Source organism: Triticum urartu, chromosome 6A (assembly GCF_056163025.1).
Source record: "Triticum urartu cultivar PI428250 chromosome 6A, HENAU_Tu73, whole genome shotgun sequence".
Lineage (NCBI taxonomy): Eukaryota > Viridiplantae > Streptophyta > Magnoliopsida > Poales > Poaceae > Triticum > Triticum urartu.
In genome coordinates, this window is record NC_141878.1 from 33875200 (window position 1) to 33897528 (window position 22329).

The following is a 22329-nucleotide window of genomic DNA, read 5'->3' on the forward strand; positions in this document are numbered from 1 at the left end:
TTGCTAGCTCACTCGCTCTACATTACTGTGGTGGGCACGAGCCACCTATTTATAATGCCAGTATTGTTCGTTCGGTTGCATGAGATGCATGTAGAATTGTGAAAGTTAGGCCGGTACGTACGGGGTTGTGGAAAAGTATGACAAGTTCCACGTGGTTGCTTTCTCTAGTTGACTAATTAACAGCAACGCATCTCTACTTAGTTGACAAGTTCCACGTGGTTCCATCTTTGCTCAAATGTCACTAGCAATAGCATTTCGAGAATATATAAATAATATAAAACTGTTAGCGCGCTGGTTGCCGATCTCTATGGATAAAGATCATATCCAGCCAGCTAATTGGTATCATGTCTTCCCATGTCCCATGCTCTGTAGGGTTGTTTCATAAAGTTCTTTTTAATGACATCTTAAACTGATAAGATTAATGTTTTGATCATAAATAAATAAACACCGAGGAGCAGAGAAGGATGTGAGCCATTATGTGAGTAAACCCATGTCTACCTTGAATTAACAGTTAACAATCATGGGATAACTGAATTTGCAACACAAGCTTACCTCCCTGCCTGCCTTGTTATGTTTTGAAAGAAATGCTATTTTTAAAAGCTAGCTCCAATTCCTGATATAAATAGTCATGCATATTTTTCAATTCAAACTCAAAGATTGCTATGGATACAAACAGGAGCATGGAGAATATCGAATCAGCTCCAAAAGGCGGGAGAGAAACACCAGACTCCCTCATCACTCAATTCAAATAATTGGGTTGAGAAAATGACTTGCATCACAGGTAAACATTTGGTGCATTTATTTTTTTGGTGACAAATCTTTGGTGCAAACTTGAATTATTTCCACTTGTTGGTAAACCTTTGGTCCATGGAGACTAATGTGGTGAATGTGTGGTAGACCTGTTGCTCGTCAACTAACTTGTGGGGATGGTCATTTTCCTCTGGCGGGGATGCTCTCATGCATACTCCACTTGAACGAATTGTTAGGCCTTTATCTACTTCATTGACAATGGAAGGTTCCATCGGTAGCGGTGGCGCCAACCGACCACTATGCATGCCTACACTAGACTATGCGTCTATGATCCACAAGGGTAGTACATTCAACATGTTCTCATGTGCTGACATCAGGCCCACATGGGCCAAATGGAGGTGGTGGGAGGGGGGGGGGGGGAGCGGGCATCGGTGACCGAGTGGAGGAGGGGCTACGAAGGAGGATGCCAAGCAACAATCTCACACACTTTTTTTAAAGACATCAGGAGAATTGCCATGATTCCATTGAAGATGAAATGGCCAACAACTAGGTACAAAGATGGTCATGGACCAGAAACAAAGGAAAAAAACAAAATTACCTCAGAATCTGAGTTTTTCTCATAGCCTCCTCAACGGCCCAAGGCTAGCCTATCTGAATCAACCTAGATCGAACGGAATTGGGTAGTCGACTAGCTTCCAGGTTGTCGCCTCTTCTCTAATTCCAACAATTGACACTACCATTGGGAGTTCCTTATGCTGGAAAATTCTTCTATTCTGCTCTAACCATATTTCCCAATAAAATTTTTTATCACAAGTGCCTTGACTCTTTTAGCAGAGTGGCCCTCAGACCTCAGACTAAGTTGAGAAAACCATTCCACAAAAGGGTCATCCAAGCTCCAATTTGTAGGAGAGAATGAAGGGAGGTTGGAGAAGGTGGAGAACGCCTCCCTGATTTGCCTGGACAAAGAGCAATATGCAAGGATGTGTCTGGCTGTTTCAAGGTTTCACATGCAAAGAGGCAAAAATAATTGTTCTCCCAGCCTCTCAATGTCAATTAGTTTAGAGTAAGAATCTTGCTCTGTAAGGTCATCAAATGAAAGATTTTGCACTTTGCAGGTGCCCAACACTTCTAGATGAAAATATTGAAGTTGATCATCCCTTCGAATGTGAATTTGTATGCTGAGCTAGCTGAATAAATTCCATTCTCTGTTAACTTCCAATAGATTGTGTCACACATTCCCTGTGTAATAATAGTGGACGAAACCATAGCAGCCAAGTCGATGAGCTCCTAAATCATGCCATCATGCCAAGAATAGCTATTGGAATGCACCCAGTTGTCGCACTGAAGTGCGTCAGCAACTGATCTTCCTTTGTGTGCAGATGTCTTGAATAGGATGTTGTGCGACGCCATACCATGCAGTGAAGCACCCTTCCAAAATAATGTAGTTCCAACATCACTAATTGTTACTCTAGTTGTTGCCGCAAAGATCACGAAATAATCATCATCACAGGGATTTTGAGAGGCCAGGTTTGGCAAGTTCGATGCCGTCCATCGGAGCCATAACCACCGGAGACACAATGCTCGACATTAACTAAAGAAGAAAAGACATTGGTATTGACCTATTTGGTTGCAATGTTTTATGTTACAAAGTTTACAGACGAAGAGTTATGGTACAAAATAGGGTCCTGGTGTCTACACTCAACATCTTTCTTGTTATCTCTGCTATGTATATCAGCCCAAGGGCTATGTGGTACTCTGGTTTTACATTACATCCTGACATGTGATTTTGGGGTATCTCATCAAGTACCGTGTGTGCTATCTACTGATTCGGGGGTAGAACAGTGCATCACATCAGATTTGGATCCTATCGGAACCGGGTCATTACAAGATGGTACCAGAGCACATGTTGAAGTAGGTCATGACCCTGTGAATGAAACAATCCATTGAAAATTTATCTCTCGAAAATATTATTTTAGAAAGGAAATATATATATATATATATATATATATATATATATATATATATATATATATATATATATATATATTTCACTACAACTCATCTTTCTGGGTTTAAAAAAAATCCACTTACCTCCCAGTACTTAGACTATACCCATTTCACTTTGTCCGTATTGGAGAAGTGCATTATTTCACCTCGAGAAGGAGAAGACATTGCACAACAAGTGAGCACTTCAGATCTACAAGGACTACAATACGCATTTGGAAGGAGTGAAATAGGAGTATTGAAAACTCTTGATACTCTGAGGAATTCTTAGATTCAAATAACCTTTGTGAGCTATCATATTTATGGCATTGTTGACAACAACAAATAAAGCCTATTTACAAAAATATGTTGTTTGTATGGGCATCTTTCTCCCATTCTCTCAAAAACCCCTAAATTCTAAACCCTAAATCCAGCTCATGTTCTTCAAAAAAATTGTGATCACATAGGGTCAACGCTACTACCGTGATCTCTCACGCCAGCCAGTGCAGCTCTTCAAAGTCCATCTACCACACCATATCACAGCCTTACAACATCCTAATTAGATCTGGGTAGATGATTCTCTACGGTTGACCGGCCGAGCCGCACGTCGGTGGCACACCCAATACATGCACTAGCCTTGGCCCACCCATCCCTCTATCTCTCCTGCATCACATCCATATCATCATCGTTTCATCTTCCCGAGCAAACCCCCTACTCTCCTTGCTAAGCGCCTTCTCCCTACTTTTCAAGGTTAGTGGGCGCAACCCAGCCCCTCGTCTCCTTGGAGCACGTCCCCTCCTCTCTTTTCCACAACCCCGGCTCCCAAGCACCCGTGCCACTACCCCACAGAGGCGCTGTGAGGCCGAACAAGGGCGCTCATTCAAAAGGGATCGCCTGCGGCTATTGCGAGCTTCGCGAGGGGATGGCAGTGCTGAAAGCATCGACATGGTCTGGTGTGGCTACCGGTTGCATGTGTGTAGGGCGGTGGTGCGTTGGCATCCACAGATTTTGTAGTAGGCGATGACAAATGCTACAACCCGCAACGTCGACATTGGCACTAGTGACTCTGGCGATTGAGATGCAAGCGGATAGCGGAAAAAGCTAGGACCACGCCTAGTTGATGCTGCAACCATGCTTGGCGATGCTGTGACCCTCGCATGCATAGGCTATGTAGCAGTGCTCCGACGTGCTAAAAAGTTGCAACCAATGTACTAAAAAGTTGCAACTGATGTCCGATCATGCTGGAAGCATTAATTGGCCATGCTAGAATCGTCGGAGGAAGAAGGTGCAACATGAGGGGGTGGGTGGGCATGCTGGATCCTCTAGGAAAAAAGTGGCAACTATTGTTAGTGTATGTTGGACAGGGCGTCCATCGCGCGGTGCCAACGAGGCTAGGTGTTGCAAGCGGCGATGAGTGGGAGGTGTTTTATTGTGACCAGTTATGTCGTATGCCGGAACCATGGTGTCGAGGTGCTAGAACCAGCATGTAGAGACGCTGGAATTGTGATAGGAGATGCTTCACCGACGGAGTGAAACCTGCACCGCCACTACAAATGCTGGAATTGGCTGCACTAGATGCTGGAATTGAAAATTTTGATTGCTAACTAAGACCCAGGCTATCACGCTCGTCGGATGGTGTAACCAGGGGAGCCAGATGCTGGGACTAGTGGTGCCAGATGCTAGAACCGACTGCCATAGCTATGAGCATGGTGAAGGACAGCGAGGATGCTGCAGCCATGACGATGTTGGTGTTGTGACGGCGGTGACGAGGTACTTGCGAGCAGAGATGCCGCTTTGCTGGGGGATCTGCGTTTTCTGAAGGAGCCTCCCTGATTCTTGGAGCGGGTGTCGGGGAAGGCACGTCATCAGGGTACTGCGAGAAGCATCAGGGGAGTAGTGACCTTGATGGTGGGCCCTGATTTTTTTTGCATCGAATGTTGCATCCGTTGCTTTGTTAGGACATGGGCGAAGGACATCCAGTTGTGCGGGCGGTGGGGAGGGGAGGTGGGAGATCAAAATAGTGTGGTTGCAATTTTTCCAATCGGATGGGTGAAGGTGGACCAGCCAAAAGTTTGGGCCGGTCGACTGGTGCCTGTTAGAGCATCTAGAACCAGAGTTGGCAAATCGGCCCCCTAAATGTCAGTGGACGTGTCCGGACGTGACCCAGACAACGCGAGACAACCCTCATATGTCATGCTAGTCAACCACACTTCTCACATCAAAATCCTCAAATCCATGCATGTCGATCATACACATGAATATGACACATAAATAAAATTTGTTCATGGAGAAAATACATAGTTCACATAAAAATTGTTTTTAATTGCACGATTAAACAATAAACTATTAGGTTTCCATTGTGGGTCCACATATGCTCAACAAGATCAGTGAGTAGTTGCAAGTGCACCTCTTCATCTCAAAGAGTCTGATGCATCTGCTTAAAGTAGTCCTTATAGAGCAGCCTTCCCCCGGCGACCCTATCCTAGTTCAAAACTCTTCTTCCTTTGATCAAACCCTTGAAGATCAGAATATGTTCCACCTCCCTATCCATTTACTCTTGGGTGCTGATGATCGGCATCATCTCAACATCTTTGTCAGACTCCAACGAATCGAAGAATTCCGTTTGCATTAATTTATTATGCTCCTTGTTTTCATACTCCTCGTCCGAAGAACCCACCGAAACCATTGTTTTCCCTACAAAGTAATTTAAAAAACTACTCGGACAGTTCAATGAACACACAGATGGCAAGGTGCAGTCCAAAAATAGCTGGACATACAGCAACGACGTCCAGGCGGCGAGATTGGCGGGAAGGAGTTTTATGGCGGTGGTGGCAACACTGAGGGGTAAGGACAACGACAGAGCTAGGGGGGGGGGGGCTGACACTGAAGTGGGAGAAGAGAGAAGAGAAAAATGACTCGTTTGGAAGGTCAGGGGATGGTGAATTTTATGGTGAGTCCTATCTATCGGATCCGATGTGATGGACATGCTCGGAGCCCCGGACGCGTCCGAACCTCCTCATATCCGCCCCAGATATGGGCTGGCTATGGGGGCGTCAGTCAACCCAAACATATAGGCTCGTTTGAGGAGCCTCACCGGGTCACGATTTTGTGACTGGTCACCAAGCTTTCTTTTTTATTCTGATTTTTTCCGTCAGTGGCTGGAAACTATTGTTTTCCCAAAATCTCGGCAATCCTATCTTTTTTCACCCTATTTTTCTAATTAATCTTTTGACATTTAATATATTCTGATTAACACATTTTACGTAAACAAGGTGCTTCCTGTTTGAGTGATTGTACCGTCTTCTTACCTCTGAAAGGTTCTCAAATCAAGAATTGAACATGCGGCATGAAGTTGGTAGGTCGTGCAGTCTACCTCTAAGACATGTGCTTCGTTGAGGCATTTGGCTCATATGAAGCCTATTTGACATGGCTTACGTGGTTTAAATTAAAATAATTAAGGCGGTAACAAGTTTTCCTAGGGCCGAGAAGAAACACCCTGCCTATCATTGACCGGGCCGTCCATCCGGATGTACAGAAGGTGTCTAAGAAACCCGTTTGTAGATGCTCTTACTGCCCTTAGATGTGCATGCATGTTGTGCATTGGTGCCATCTATCTGCCCTTAGATGTGCATGCATGTTGTGCATTGGTGCCATCTATCCGCCCTTAGATGTGCGTGTGTGTTGTGCGTTGGTGCCAGCTAGGACCGGCAGGTTGTATCCATCTACAATGCTCACGTCGTAGAAGTTGTTGTGGCTGCCGTCCTGTTAAGCTTCATGCACTAGCAACATAACCAAAAGTTTGATCTGATGAAAAGGCTAAACAATCCATATATACACTTTAACACTTTCTCTCACGTATAATGCGGGAACTCAAGATCTTAGCCACTGATACCATGTTAAACTTTATGCAGTAGACAACACCCTCGAGCATGAACTCCACCAGCGTCTGTGGCGGCGTCACGTCCCAGCCAGCGCAGTCTAACTCCCGGGTGGCATCCTCGGTGCAGCCAGCCTCACTTGCCAGACCGGTAATGCTAGGCGCACGGACGGGTCAATTACAGGTTTTATGGGATAGTAGACGTGTACGATCGGGATTGGAGAAGAGGGAGCATGGGCCCCATCCCCGCTGAAAATCAGGGGTGGAGAGAGATTAGTTTAGAAGAAAATCACGTAAAAGTCCGTAATAGGCCCGTGAGTCTAGGATTATCGGATAGCGACGCGAGTGCGATGCACCTTGCTGCAGCACCAAATATGTGGGCGCAATCCTTGCTTTCCCAGCGTTCAACAGGATGACCAGTGCAAGATTCGCCCCAGCATCATCGAGATTATGAATCAATGAAGTGCATGCTCGAACACCATTTCAGCTCCTTTTTTCTCTCTCCCCAAAGAGCACATCCATGTGTTTGCCGTCATCCCATCCCGTACGCAGTACGATATGTACATGTGCATAGTCCGTAATTCTAGAGTAACAAGGACAAGGTACCAGGTACATATCCTTCTTCAATTAAAGTCCTTGTGTACGTGTGGTGCTCGAACCGGCGTTCGGAACATCGCTGTTGCCCACATGCTGCCTCATCTTCCAATCTCAATTACTTCGATCTCAAGTACTGTTGAATATTATCTTTGTTTAGTTAGTAGAAGTGTGCCACACTTATGTTCTATTTTATGGACTACAGTTTGTCCATTATTTGGACTTATCCATCTGTACTGTTGGAGCTGCTCAGTGGTGTTGATGTAAGCTGTAAAGACATTCTGTCGATTTCTGAATTATATATTTACAATACAAATCTTAAGGGTCACATACAACCGCTTCACCGGAAGAAGAACGTTTGTGTAACTCTCATGGGCCGTATAGAACCCTTAGATGTTACATAAAAGGCCGTATACCCTGTTTCCATTGTACTACTGTTTGCATATATCGGCAACTTGGGAGATTACATGATGGAGGTAAGTTACAATCTTGAAGGTGGAGGATTACCTCTGAAACCTAGCCCCGGGTATATATTATCTGGACCAAACGACTCTTATTCTTTTCAAACGGAGTGGGGGACAAAGGTTCTGGAAGCGGGATGGGGCAGGGGATGGGTGGGACGGATGTGTCGGAGTACAACATGGCAGGTGTCCAAACTCTCCCGAACCTCCCACAAATTTTATTCCGGTTTAGGGGAATTCGGACGTCCGGACGGGTCGGTCGACGTTTGATGCATGGAGTGGATGAAAGAAAGTTTATGAACTACGCCATCTTGTCATTTAGACATGTTTTGATGTATAGCGTTTGAGTTGCCCTTAGAGCAACGCTCATACCCAGGAAGGTACAAGCATGAAAAAGGGCACAGAAGCCATTACAGCGCATCATCTCTTCACTACGCCAAATCAGCGCACACCTGCATCCTGTCACCGATGTCCAACCTCGAGGTCTCAGAAATACCCCAGTGCCATGGAATTGTAGGCACATGTTGATATTCGTGCTTGTTTCAATATTGGCAGTTTTCTTGGGAAGAGACTGTAACCTTTTAAGTACGAGTTTGTGCTTTGTTAGGAAAGAAGGAATGTCTTTCTTTAGGCAAATATAGGAATGAGGCGAACAGCTTGTGATACGTACTCCCTTCATCTTAGAGGGTGCTTGGATCCAAGGGACTATTTTTAGTCTGACTAAAAATAGTCTCTTTTAAAGGCTAAAGTTCGAAGCACCCCTGACTAAAGAAAGGCTAGGACTAGTCTTGAGGCTAAAATTTTTTAGTCATAAGAAATCTGCTAAAATATGTATTAGCCCTCTCTCTCCCCATTTAATGCCTCTCCTTTCACACATGCGAGTTTTGGATTGGAGGGTTTGGAGGATAATAAATGCTCAATAACTTGATTTTAGTCTCTTTAGTACTCCCTCCGGTCCTTTTTACTCTGCACATTGGTTTTGCCGAAAGTCAAACTTTGTTAAGTTTGACCAAATTTATATTAAAAATTATTAACATCTATAATATCTAATAAATATAATATGAAAATATATTTCAAGATAAATCTAAAGATATTGGTGTTGTTATGTGAATGTTTATAATTTTTTATATAAACCTGGTCAAAGTTGAATGAGATTGACTTCGGACAAACCTAATATGCAGAGTAAAAAGGACCGGAGGGAGTATTTGAATCCAAGCATAGATGAGGCTAGCAAGTTTTAGTCCCACTACTTTTAATCATGGGACTAAAACGTATCCAAGCACCCTCTTAATTTACAAGCCTTGCACGTGTATCTAGGTCGCCAATTTAACTTATATAAAATAAAGTGTTTAACATAAAAATTATATCATTAGAAAATAAAATATCTAAAGTTTGTAACAATATATTTTTTGTAATGCATGCCTCTTATTAAGTTGGTCAAATTAGCGACCTAGGTACACGTGCAAGACTTGTAAACTGAGATAGGGGGAGTAACATCACTTGACATATCATCTATTTTGCTTAAATATATATGTGTAATGTCACCACTCCCCACTATGTGTAGCCTTTACTACGCAGCCAGACACGCATCACGGAGAGCCTGCCAACACGCTGACCAATGCTCCATTTATCGCCCTAGACGACAAAGTATATGGTCTGCTCGTCCACAAGAGGAAGAACGGCCACCAAAACGGAGGGGGCTCCGCTTGAACCACATGATGCAATTTCAGAGATCAATGGAGGCGACGAACACCAATCAAGAGTGTAAACCCACATGCGTTGACCTCCTCTTACATGTGCACCACACACATCAACCTGCTCCACACACAAAACTCTTAAGGGCCGCTCATCGGAGGAACAATTTTTACAACCTAAACCCGCACGATGTCGATAGTTTAGGGGCCGTACACAACCCTTGAATGTTGCATAAAAGACCATAGTATAGCCTGTTTCCATTAGAGTACTATTTGCTTATATACGGGCAACTTGGGAGATTACATGATGAAGGTATCTTACAATCCTGGAGGTGGCGGATCACCTCTGAACCCCAGCCCCAGGTATATATTATCTGAACCAAACGGCTCTTATTCTCTTATTCTGCCATGCATGCATGCATGCTAGTACGTGTATATATATATATATATATATATATATATATATATATATATATATATATATATATATATATATATATGATGAGACGATGGATCAGCTAGCTGTTGACCACCCTGCAGTTGCGTCTAATCTGGGTGGGGGTTCCGCTGGGCGGGCGGAGGCTCCCCATCTTGATCATGGCCGTCACGAAGTCGGACTCGAAGAGCTTCGGGTTGGCGGCGTACTGGCGCACCAGCGCGTCCTGGGAGCCGCCGCCGAAGAGCAACTGGTCGGCGCTCAGCAGGCCGCGCTTGGCTACCAGGTTGTGGTAGTAGGCATTGTCGAATACGAGCTGCGTCTGCACGTCTAACGGCGCGAGATTGCTGTCGCCGTTAGGGGCCTGGGCGGGGCAGGAGCGCTTGCGCAGCGTTGCGAACGCCGGGTCGATGTCGGTGCCGTTGTAGATGTGGTCGCGGAAGTTGACGCACTGCGAGAAGCCAATGGTGTGCGCGCCCAACAGCGCAGTCAGGTCCCGCGGGCTCAGGTTCTTCTTGGCGAACGAGGCGATGAGCACGTCGAGGCTTAAGCTGGTCACCGAGAGGTCGCTGTTGGCCTCATTCAGGTTGGCCGTCGTCGAGTCCCGCTGGCCGAGCGGCACCTTCCAGCTGGGCCCGCCTAGCTGCAGGAAATGGCGTACGGATCAATTCAAACGTTGTCACTCGTCAGTAACCAGAAAAGTGCAGTGTACGTACCAGAAACACGCCGTCCCTGGCTGCGAGGGCGGTGATGTCGGCGCAGGAGACGACGCCAGGGCAGACCAGCTCCACGTTCTTCTTGATCTCGTCGATCACCTCGTAGCCCCTCACCGTATTCCCGTTCGGAGGGGCGGTCTTCTCGCCCACGAAGTTACCCATGTCATCCAAGAGAATGGACCCGTCACAGCCCTATACATATATAACAAAAATCCACCATTAATCCTGACCTTCTCCGCGAAAAGAAAATTAATACTATATGATTGTAAATCAATCGACGTAACTATATTCGCTTAAGGGGTTAATTTAGTTACTTGAACAAAGCAGTCATGGAAGTAGAGCCTGAGGAGAGACGCCCCCATTCGCCGATCGGCGAGGAGTGCCTTGGTCATGGTGGAGCGCACGACCAGTTCCAGCCTAGGGCAGGTCTTCGCATAGAACGACGGCGAGAGCTGCCCGTAGGCCGCCGAGGAGAGGAGGAGGAGAGCAAGCAAGCAATGCCATGTCCTACAGCTAGAGCTGGAAGCCATGGCGCAAATTTGTCTAGTACGTAGACTCAATGTGTTCTTCACTGTAGGCAGGATTGCTAGCTCAGTGGCTGTGCATAACTGTGGCGAGCAGGAGTCACCTATTTATAATACTCCCCCGTTTTTTAGTCTGTATATAATATTTGATCAAAGTCAAACTTTATTAACTTTGACTAAATTTATAGAAAAAATATCAAGATTCATAATATGAAATAAATATTGTTAGATGCATCATGAAATTGATTTTCATACCATATAGATTTATTATTGTAGATGTTGATTTTTGTTTTTTACAAAGTTGATCAAACTTTGTAAAGTTTGACTTTGATCAGATCTTATGGCAGACTAAAAAGAAACGAAGAAAGTACTAGTATTGTTCTTTTGGTTGCATTAGATGCACGTAGAATGGTCAAAAGTTAGGTCCGTATGGGCTGTGGAAAAGTATGACAAGTTCCACGTGGTTTCTTTCTCTTGTTGACTAATTAACAGCAACGCATCTCTACTTAGGTGCCAAAAAACTGTTCCATCTTTGCTCAAATGTCACTTGCAAATAGCATTTCGAGTATAAATAAATAATATAAAACTGTTAGTGCGCTGGTTGCCGATCTCTATGGATAACTAGATGATGCCCCACAGGTTGTTGCGGGAATGTTTGCAATATTTCAATAAGATTTTGATTATATGGAACATGAATTCTTGAAACAATAGTTTCTGAAAGTATATAAGAATTAAATGTAAATAGCATAAAAAATGGAATTTTACATGCATGCATGTCGTAGTGGATTTTTAATATGCATAGTTGCATGTTGAGGTGGGCCTTTTCTTATGCATGTTGAATGATGAGGTGGCATACTTGCATGTTGAGAGAAATATCTTAATGGGGACTAGATATTTAGATATAGAAGATGACCATATTCAACTAGCTAACTGAAATTATGTCGTCACGTGACATATACGTGGTAAACAATCGAAACTACTCCACAAAAAATTGAAATTATGTCTTCCAATGTATCATGCTCTGTAGGGTTGTTTCGTGAACTTCTTTTTAATGATATCTGATGGGACATGGGGACGGAGAAGGATGTAAGCCGCAATGTGAGTAAGCCCATGTAGAACTAACAGTCATTGGATAAGAGAATTGCAACACAAGCTTACCTCCATCCCTGCCTTGTTATTTTTGTTGAGAAATGTTAATTTTAAAAGCTAGCTCCAATATCTAATATGAATAGTCATGTATGTTTAATTTAATTCAAACTTAAAGATTGCTTTGCATGCAAGCAGTAGTATAGAGAATATCAAAGGAGCTTCAAAAAGCTGGAGAGAAAGACCAGACACCCACAAAACGAGCCACTCCCTCATCACTCAATTCAAATCATTGGGTCGAGAAAATGACTTGCATCACAGGTAAACATTTGGTGCATTGGCATTTTTGGAAAAAATCTTTGGTTCAAAGTTGAATCGATTAGACCTTAGCATCCACTTTTTGGTAAACCTTTGGTGCATGACTAATGTGGTGAATGGGCAGTGGACCTATCGCTCGTGGACCAACCTGCTGGGATGGTCATCTTCCTCTGATGGGGATGCTCTCAGGCGTAGACTACATGAATGAATTGTCAGCCTAAACAAATAGAGTCGGTTTAAGGAGCCCGATTGGGCCATAATTTTGTGACCGATCATTGACCGAGTCGCTCACTCAGATGTAAAAGAGACTTTTGAGGAACCCGGATGTAGATGCTCTTACCACCCTTAGATGTGCACGTGACCACGTGTGTTGTGCATTGGTGCCATCTAGGACCTGCAGGTTGTATCCATCCACAAGGCTCACGTCCTAGAAGTCGTTGTGTGGCCGCCACCCTCGAGCATGAACTCCGCCAGCATCTCTGGCGTCGTCCCGTCCTGGCCAGCGCACTCCAGTATGCCGGTGCCGCAGTCGCCCCCATGGCGCACGCCAATTTCCTGGTGGGTTCCTCGGGTCAGCCAGCTTGACTAGCTAGACAGATATAAGATGTGGGCTCAATCCTCTCCTTTCCCCAGGATGACCAGTGGAAGATTCGCCCCAGCATCATCGAGATCATGAATCACTCAAGTGCATGCACGAACACATGTCAGCTTTTTGTTTTACTCCACTACAAATCTTGACATCAATCAGATTTTTGACCATCACAAAGCGAATGTTTTTCATAACAAATTATGTTCACCGTGGATATGATAAGTTTAGTTGGCAAACATAGCAAATCCGTCTCAGTTTATTTTTGGCGAGAAAATTGCCAAGCTTGCAAATTAAATTTGTCATCATTGCTCCAATATAAGTTGGCATAAAAAACATGAGATTTATCATAGGTAGAAAACTGACATTAGATTTTTAGCGTTTCTATTTTTATTTTTTTTTGCTCCCCGAAGAGCACATCCATGTGCTTGGCGTCATTCCATCCCTACGCTATATACATGTGCATAGTCGTCTGGGTGTGGAAGTGGATTTTTCCTAACCAGTTACCCGCACAAGCTGTATCCTGGCCCTCCATCTAGGGTCAAGTCCAATCAACCTGCCCCACTGCGTTGTCAGCCATGCAGTGTACTTCCCCGTCATATTCACATGCATGCTGCGGCCCATCTAGCAAAGTTATTTCATATTTCTAACAAAGTGCAGACCCACTATTTAGAAAATTCTTCAGCCCTGATTCTGTTTTTTGGCACTTTAGAATAAAAATGAAAAGTTCTTCACTGTTTAAAGCAAAAGTTTTTTTAAAAAGTGTTTCAAATGTATCCAAGACTGTACTTGTTTTAAAGGGCTTGGTGTCACGAGTTCAAATATGTAAAAAGTTTTGAAAATGACTTTTTGGTTCTGAAGATATGTACCATCTATTTGTCAAAAGAAAATGAAAAGGATGGGAGTTAGAGGAGAGAGGGAAGCTAATGTAGGCCATGCATGTGTCAGGAAGAGAGAGAGAATCCACGCACATGCAAAGGCGCGCATCTGCAATTCCGCATGGACTAGCAATGCCACCGATTTGCGTTGTGCGTCTAAGGGCATCTCCAGCCGCGCCCCCAAGAAGGCCTCCCCAGACATTTTTTCGCGTCGGTGTTGAAAAACGGCCCAGTCGCGTTCCTAGGAGCCCGATTTTCGTCGGCTTGGGCCGAAAACAGCGCCGGTGGACCCAGGCCGAACCCGGCGCGCAGGGGGGCGCCCCGAGGCGCCGGGGCGAACTATTTTGGCGCGAAACAGCCGCGGGCCCGCCGCGTCAGCGACTCTACCCTCTTCTTGCCCCTTCGTCGTCTTCATCGTCTCGTTTCCCGTGGCGAATCAATGCCAAAGCTGCCGCGCTGCCGCGCCGGTCAGCCTGCGCCATTGATGCCTCACGGGCGGCGCAGTAAAGGCCGGATGACGTGCGTCCCTCGCCCGCCACACGTGCTCACGGCGGCTCGCACACGGGGCAGCGCCTCGGGCTATATAAGACGCGCCCCAGCGCACTCGGCGACTCGTACTCTCTCGCCGTCGTCGTTCCTCCCTCTCCTCTCTCTCGCCGTCTCCAGCACCCATGGCCGAGCGCTTCCCAGGCGACGGCGCGGCGGCGAACGGCTTCGGCCGCCGCCATCTCCACGAGAACGAGACTCGCCTCCTTTTCAAGGCCGAGTACCCGGTCCCGCCGGACATGCGGGTGCCCGGGGCTTGGAGGATCAGCGCCGGCGGCGTGCCGGTGCCACCACCACCCACCGGGGCGACGCGGCGTGCGAAGATCGCACGATCCGCGCGTCCCTGACGCGGGCGGCGAGGGAGGGGCCACGGTACGTCCCCGACAGCCCGCTCTGGGAGCCCTACTTCCGCCGCCGTCACGCCGAGCAGCTCGAGGCCACCAACGGCGTCGTGCCCTCCGGCAGTCTCAACTCCAATGGCCGGCGCCGGTGGTGGGGCGTGCCCGGGCGCACGTTGGAGGCCGTCCTCGAGTACATCGAGGGCGGCAACACGCCGCGCCTTAAGTACCCCGCTCCCCCGTCCTTCTCACGTCGCCGGGGAAGCTCCTGGACCCCGAGGCGCATGGAGACCGGGGGGTCCTCCTCCTCGTTCGGCGGCTCGCCCTGCCTCCGCCCCGTCAAGCCGGAGCCCTAGGGCACGCCGGTCAGCGCGCGCACCCGCAGCTCCGGCGTCCGCATCGGCGCCAACGCATCCCCACCCACCGGCCGCTTCGTCCTCGTCGAGCCCAAGCCGGAGCCCCGACCTCCCCGCGGAGTACGAGGAGATAGCCCGACGCGGCATCTCCGACGAGGATGCCCTGCGGTGGGCGCGGGACGACTACCTCCGCGACGAGATGGTCCGGCAGCGCCGAGCCCTGGAGGAGATCGCCGCCCGCAAGCGTGGGCGCGAGGACGAGCACGGCGTCGTGGTCCTCGACAACGACGACGCCGTCGGACCGTCCAACCCGCTGCGCCAACCGGGGGAGGGATGCAGCAGGGACGGCGGAGGCGCAGGCAGGGGCGGCGGCGGCGACGACGACGACGATGACGACGGCGGCGGTGACTACACGCGGTTCTACAGCCTCCTCGGCATGTAAAACCGCGTGGGCGGGCGGCGAGGGAGACGGCGGGGGTAGCCCGCGGAAGTTTTTTTTTCTTTTTTGTAAAATATGTTTAAGTTTGAACGAACTCACCGATGTTTGCGTTAAATTTGAGTCGTTTTTGCACCGTTTTCGACTTTTTTGACTAACCGTGGACGCCGCGACTGGGAGGCATCACGCCCCCAGTGCGTGGTTTAGCGCCGGCGCGCCCCAGGAGGCGATTTTTTGCCCCTCCTGAGGGGCCAACGGCTGGAGATGCCCTAACTGGTTAGGATTCGCCATATTCGTGCATAGTCCATAATTCTAGAGTAACAAGGACAAGGTACCAAGTACATATTCTTCATTTCACAAAAAGAGTACATATTCTTCTTCAATTAATGTCCTTGTGTACGTCTGGTGCTCGAACCGTCGATGGGAACATCACCGCTGCTCACATGCTGCCTCATCTTTCAATCTCATTTACTTCAATGTCAAGTACTCTTGAAATTATATTTGTTTAGTTAGTTTAGTACAAGCGTACCACACACAGTTACTGCAATACGGATAAACATATAAATTGAAACAGACAATCGATTAGAATAGGTCTTCAGTATTGATAGGTTACATCTTTTTGCTGAGATCAAAATTGAGAATTGCATTTGAGATTGGAAAAAGAAAAACATGAATTATGTTCTATTTTATGGACTCTAACTCAGTTTATCCATTATTTGGATTTATGCATCTGTATTGTTGGAGTAGATGCTCACCGCTCATGGCGTTGATGTAAGGTGTAAAGAGAAGACAATCTGTTAATTTCTAAGTTATACATTTACATACCATAGAGATTAAGTGATGGTCTGTGTGTGTTCCCCTGATGGTTTTCCTTTGGAATTTTGTGTTTTCCAGCTGAATTATGTTTTCTACTTCGTGTTTCTCGTGACGAGAGCTTTCAATATATAAGATCCAATTTGAATACATATTGAGGAGTTTTTTAAAAAATCTGTTAAGTTTCAGCGTTTGAAATTTAGTACGAGTGACCGACAAAATCACAAGTTTTCTTTACAAAAAAATCGCTTAAGTTTCATTTGAAACTTCAACTTGATACAAGTGACTGAAAAAATCAAAAGTTTCAGATGAACAATTGCAAGTTTCAAAGATTAAATCTTACTACTTATTGTTCCCTAGTGCGGGATCCAACTAATTTGCGGATGGCAAGACAATCCAATGGCTGAGAAGGGCTTAACAGGTGCGTGCCCCTGTGAATTTTCAGTATTGAGGATGATATTAACTTATCTGTTATAGGAACTAAGTGCGATTTCAACATCAAAATTCTTTTGTGGTACATTCTTTTTTTAGTTATGCCCAAGTGCGTACCTATTTCAGTTCTGAACCTAACTTGGTCGACCATACTTCTAGCACTTTACCATACTGTTTGCATCTTTGTACATGTGAAATATCTCATACTCGCTCCGTCCAGAAATACTTATCGGAGAAAAGGATGTACATAGACATATTTCGGTTCTAGATACATTCATTTTTATGCATCTCTCTTAGACAAGTAATTTCAAATGAATGGAGTATGTGATTGAGGCCACCGTCTAAAGGGTAGGAAGATGGAGGAGTGATTCTTACAACAAGCTAGTAATCTATTGATTTGTGAGTAATTCTTATGTAAATATTCATTGGACCGGGCCAGCACTAGGCGACAGTTGGCCGGCCCAAATTTGGGTCCTCCACACTCCACGCGTGGGATCCCTTCAACTGTTGGATCCAAGCGAACCAACCTCTGATTGAGATGATCAGGTGGACAGTGGTATCTTCAACCTATCAGGGTTCAAATCCTGGTGCTCGCATTTATCTTGGATTTATTTCAGGAATTCCGGCGATGTGCTTTCAGTGGAAGGAGACGTTCCCGTCGACTACGAGGCGCCTACGGTGACTTCATAAAATTTCAAGAAGATATGCTGGCTCAGTCTCTCGGAGATGCTCATAGGGGTAGGGTGTGCGTGTGTGCGTTCATAGGGGTGAGTGTATGCGCGTGTATATGAGCGCTTATGTCTGTACTGATGCTAAAAAAAAACTGTTGGATCCAATCACCTCATCGTCCCAAATCTCTTGACCCTACTCCCGTTTCTTCTCTTCCCAAATCACAGTGACGCGCAACACACCTCTCTTGTCCGTCCAAGGCCATCCATTATTAGGAAAAGGCCTACTAATGACGCACCTAATTTGGCCATTAATGGCCCATTAGAGATGCGCCATTAGTACCACGCCATTAGTATATTTTACTAATGGCGCACCACGGGTGCGCCATTAGTATACACAATAGTGCGCCATTAGTATGCCTCCCAGGGGCCATGTATACTCAGGTGCTTTGGCATACTAATGGCGCACAACAACAAGATGCGCCATTAGTAACTTCGGCATACTAATGGCGCACTGTTTAATGATGCGTCATTAGTATCCTTTGGCATACTAATGGCGCACTGTGATGTGATGCGCCATTAGTATGAATATTAGGTTTTGTTTTTTTTATTTTCTGTTTTTTGCACAGGTTACAAAATGTATAATTGGACAAAATATAGACAGCACACATCAACAACAGATTCATCGAATACAATAGAAGATTAGTCTCTGAATACAATTCATCATATTAGTCTCCGAATACAATTCATCATATTAGTCTCCGAATTGAAAAGACCGAAGAAAGATAAAACATTACAAGTCTCAAGACCGCGAGTATCGAGTTTGTCGAAAGTAATACTAATCCTAACAAGTCCTACTAATCATCATCATACAACTTCTACTCGTTATTCATAACAAGTCATACGATCATCATCTTGATAGTCTTCGAACCAACCCTACTTAATTGTTCATCAGCACATGATCATCAGTATTAGGCAGGACCTAAATACCCTATTTAAGCTAAAATAGCATAAAACAATATAGACCCTGACTCTCCATTATGGAGAATGGAGAACATCCTGTCTCCAATTCTTGCGCTTCGCTTCCTTTTGCTTCCAAGAAGCTCCTTACGACTGTCCATACATTTTTTCCATCCTTTAATTTTCATGTCTCCACTTCTTTTAGAAATCTCGTATAGACAGTTGAGATTCGTAGGATGACCTGGTTGTATGTTCAAAACATTAACACTACCTTTCAGATACATCATATGAGGCACAATTCTTTGGGATTATCTGTTGAAAAACATAGTAATAACTTCATAGTTAGCAATGATGTACTAGTTTTAGAAGTATGCAAAAGATGCACGGATGTCGTAATAGTAAAAATCTTACCAGGGTATCTCCATGGTAGTTACCGTAGTTGAACACATGCACTAGTGGCACGTATTTACCATAATGTTGAGGAATTTGTTTGTGGATAATGTAATTTTCAATGTCAGTACAAAATCCGACCAGATGATTTTTCTCCTTGTAAGTTGTTAATTCGGAGCCATCGGTGTAGTGGGTTTTGTCTACCATCTCCCGCACATTCTTTGAACAATAAAAATAAGCTGCCAATGGAAATAAGCTGTCAACTATTTTGAAATAAACAATATAAATTAGCTAATAACTATGTTTGAGAAACTCACATAGCGGTAGAACTGGAGGCGTATCAACAAGGACCCAAATGTCCATATTGTCTTGGTTGATGTCAGGATTACCAAGATCCATGGTGATAAGCATACCCTCATCAAAACCATACATCTTGCAAAATGCTTCCCAATTTTTGCAACCAAAATGGGTTACACTCTCAGAATTATATAGATTTACTTCAAAGTCCACATCGTGATGAGTCCTTAGGTGAATTTTCTTTGTTCAGAAATTTCATGGTCTTCAAAATCCATCCTCTCCAAGACATAGCGTCTTGCATGACATGGGATAAGCTATACTCGAATGGTAAAAGATGAAAATTACACGTTGAAATAGTTGAAGTAATGCTTAATTATGAAAATAACACTTGTCGTCGTTATGTACCGTTTCGACTTCGAAGGTCTCCTCGAGCTTAATGCTGAAGCGCCGATCATCGTCCAGGTGAGGCATGTCGCACAGACCTCGATTGTCGTGGCATCAGTCGCACTCCGCCGGGAGACTTTCGTCGTCCGATGATGTTGACGACATATCCTGGAACAACCTAAATAGGAAAAAAGTTTGGTCAAAAAGTTTGTTATTGTCAAGGAACAAGATCATGGTCTCATCATTTAGGGTTTGTCGACACGGAGGCACCCTAAAAGCCTAAGCTTTCATCATTTAGGGTTTGTCGACGCCGAGGCACCCTAAAAGCCTAAGCGTACATCATTTAGGTTCTCATCGACACCGAGGCATCCGGGGCAGCCAAGTTAAGTTTTCATAATTTAGGGTTTATCGATGCCGAGGCACCCTAGGTTGGGCCTAATCACTTGGCACTAATCACTTGGCTCTATTGCCACCTATGGTTTAATGCAGCAAGAATGGCGGGGCAGTTGATCCTACTTAACTAAGTACTAAGATACCCCGGCCCATGCATTAGTCGCAAGTACCCCATATGTCCTATTTTTAGCAAAGTCATGCTAAAATTCACGGAAAATTTCAGCATGACCTTTGCTGAAAATAGGACATATGGAGTACCCGAATTTGCCGGAACGGAAGTTAATCGACATTCCGGCAAACTCAAGGGCCTCTCGGGGTACCTGCAAAATCATTATCCCCGCGTAATGAAGTCCCCAATGGGTCGACATTTCAGAAGATCACAAGTAGCATCATCACAAGTAGCATGCACCTTGCTACCCACACCGCCACAAAATAATACTGGAATAAAAACATTACTATGCCAAAGCAAGTGACTTCCACAGCCACACAAATTAATTACTACTAGATGGAGTACTTCTAACTAAGCTTGTACTACAAGTGACATGACAAGCATACCTAATAGGCAACTAAACTATTTTTTTTACCAAATAGGCAAATAGTATATGCACAACATGCATAGAGGGACAAACCAGGAGTTCAGGACGTGGAGTCTCTGCTCCCGAGCTCAAATACACCATCTTGATCAGTAAAATAAAAAATAAACAAATACATAAATTAAAAAGATTCTTAATTTGTTTGACAACAAACATTGCTTAATGTTCACCCTCAAACATACTGTAAATTTCCATTAAAAAAAGTCTTGATGCTTATAAGAACAATGAACTTATAGAAAATCCTTAATATGATTATTATACCGATGATAAAAGAAGTGAGACAAGAAGTGTCTGCAGCCTTGAGTAGATTCCCGGGACCTAAAGGTTGTTCACCCTGCTGATATCAAATATTATGTTGTATTAGCAGCAAGTAGACAAGCCTCCATACATCAAGCCCTAAATCATGAATGAACTGGCCAGAAAGAATCAACAGAAAATAGAAACATATATTTCTATCGATCTTAAGGCCACAGGTGACGAACACCTAGGTTTACTGATTAAAAAGAAACATCGTGATCATGTTATTCCATCTGATCCAAAGCAAAAGATGAAGCAGCTTGTGCTTCATAAGAGAAGTCCCAAACTTGTAGTTCGTTTCTTATTCAGCAACATTTAGTTTGACAGCAAAGCTCACAAGAGAGAGAAGTTCCAAACTTGTATATTTCTTATCTAGCAGCAACATTCAGATTATCAGAAGCATTCAAAGCAAAGCCTATCTACTTGAAGCAAACATTCAGATTTACCAGAAGCATTCAAAACAAGGAGTATTTAGAAATGGAGTACTACAGCTGCTGCACTTGCTACACCAAAATAGCTACTGATCAAGTACCAGAGTACTCCAGTTGATCAAGCAGCAGTAGAAAGACTGTAAGTGTTTAAATTAGAACTATATGACATCAAGAGTTATATTTAGAAACAGAGGGAGTAGAAGCTTGTGCTGTGCTAAACTTGGTTGTCAAATATCATGTTAGAATGATGTAGATGTGACACTAGCTAATTCAGCATTTGTCCTGAGACATGGTCCATTTATTGCAGAAAGTTCCTATCACGAAGACACCTTAAACGCACGGGTTCGCAAACATAAATATGTTGCCATCTCAAAATCACTTGGTCTTCTCCTTAACCGTATGCTATCCTACCATACGAATGGAGCACTAATTATATCCAAAGAACAAGTTTTACCACGTACTAATAAACTTCTGGTAATCCACGGGGGGGGGGGGGGGGGGGAGGGGGAGGGGGAGCTCACGGGGGCGGTGGTGTGGACGGGGCGACGAGGTGGGGCGACGAGGTCCGGGTGGTGGTGGTGCGACGAGGTCCGGGAGGCGACGAGGTTCGGGTGGTGGTGGTGCTCCGGCGACGGTGGTGTGGATGGGGCGGCGTCCGGGCCACCGGCGACGAGGGCGGCGGGGCGATGGCGTCCAACGAGGTGGGGCGACGGGGAGAGCGGTGCCGAGGAGACGAGGACGATGGGGCGGCGGGGAGACGAGGACGACGGGGCGGCGGGGCGGCGGCGTCGGGAGAGGAGAGGGGAAGGGGATCGAGGGCGAGGGCGAGGGAGAGAGAGGGGATAGGGAGGGATTACTAATAGCGCACCAGCCCTAAATGCGCCATTAGTAATCCAGGTTACTAATGGCGCACCATCTGGTCGTGCGCCATTAGTAGTTTTGCAAAAAAAATACTAATGGCGCACTGCCCCACAGTGTGCCATTACTAGTTTAAACTAGTAATGGCGCACGGTGGAAGAGTGCGCCATTAGTAGTTTTGCAAAAAAAGGAACAAAAAATATAATAAAAAAAACAACATTAGTGGCGCACTCT

The 22329-nt window shown here is 45.3% G+C and overlaps 1 protein-coding gene across 1 annotated transcript; it reads right to left on the bottom strand.

The window, feature by feature from the left end:
- Nucleotides 1–9846: 9846 nt before the first annotated feature.
- LOC125516016 (peroxidase 70-like) lies at nucleotides 9847–11099 on the bottom strand. Its single transcript, XM_048681500.2, has 3 exons — nucleotides 10826–11099; nucleotides 10512–10703; nucleotides 9847–10438 (listed from the first exon to the last, which is right to left on the bottom strand). Exons 1-3 carry the CDS (start codon nucleotides 11039–11041, stop codon nucleotides 9878–9880), a joined length of 969 nt encoding a protein of 322 aa, XP_048537457.1. The 5' UTR covers nucleotides 11042–11099; the 3' UTR covers nucleotides 9847–9877.
- Nucleotides 11100–22329: the final 11230 nt, after the last annotated feature.

Bases quoted from the DNA above. Each gene is read 5' to 3' on its own strand.
- LOC125516016 (XM_048681500.2), bottom strand. From the start codon at position 11,041: ATGGCTTCCAGCTCTAGCTGTAGGACATGGCATTGCTTGCTTGCTCTC. The intron at 10,704-10,825 runs GTAACTAAATTA...ATATATGTATAG, and splicing joins TCCATGACTGCTTTGTTCAA to GGCTGTGACGGGTCCATTCT. The intron at 10,439-10,511 runs GTACGTACACTG...CATTTCCTGCAG, and splicing joins CCAGGGACGGCGTGTTTCTG to CTAGGCGGGCCCAGCTGGAA.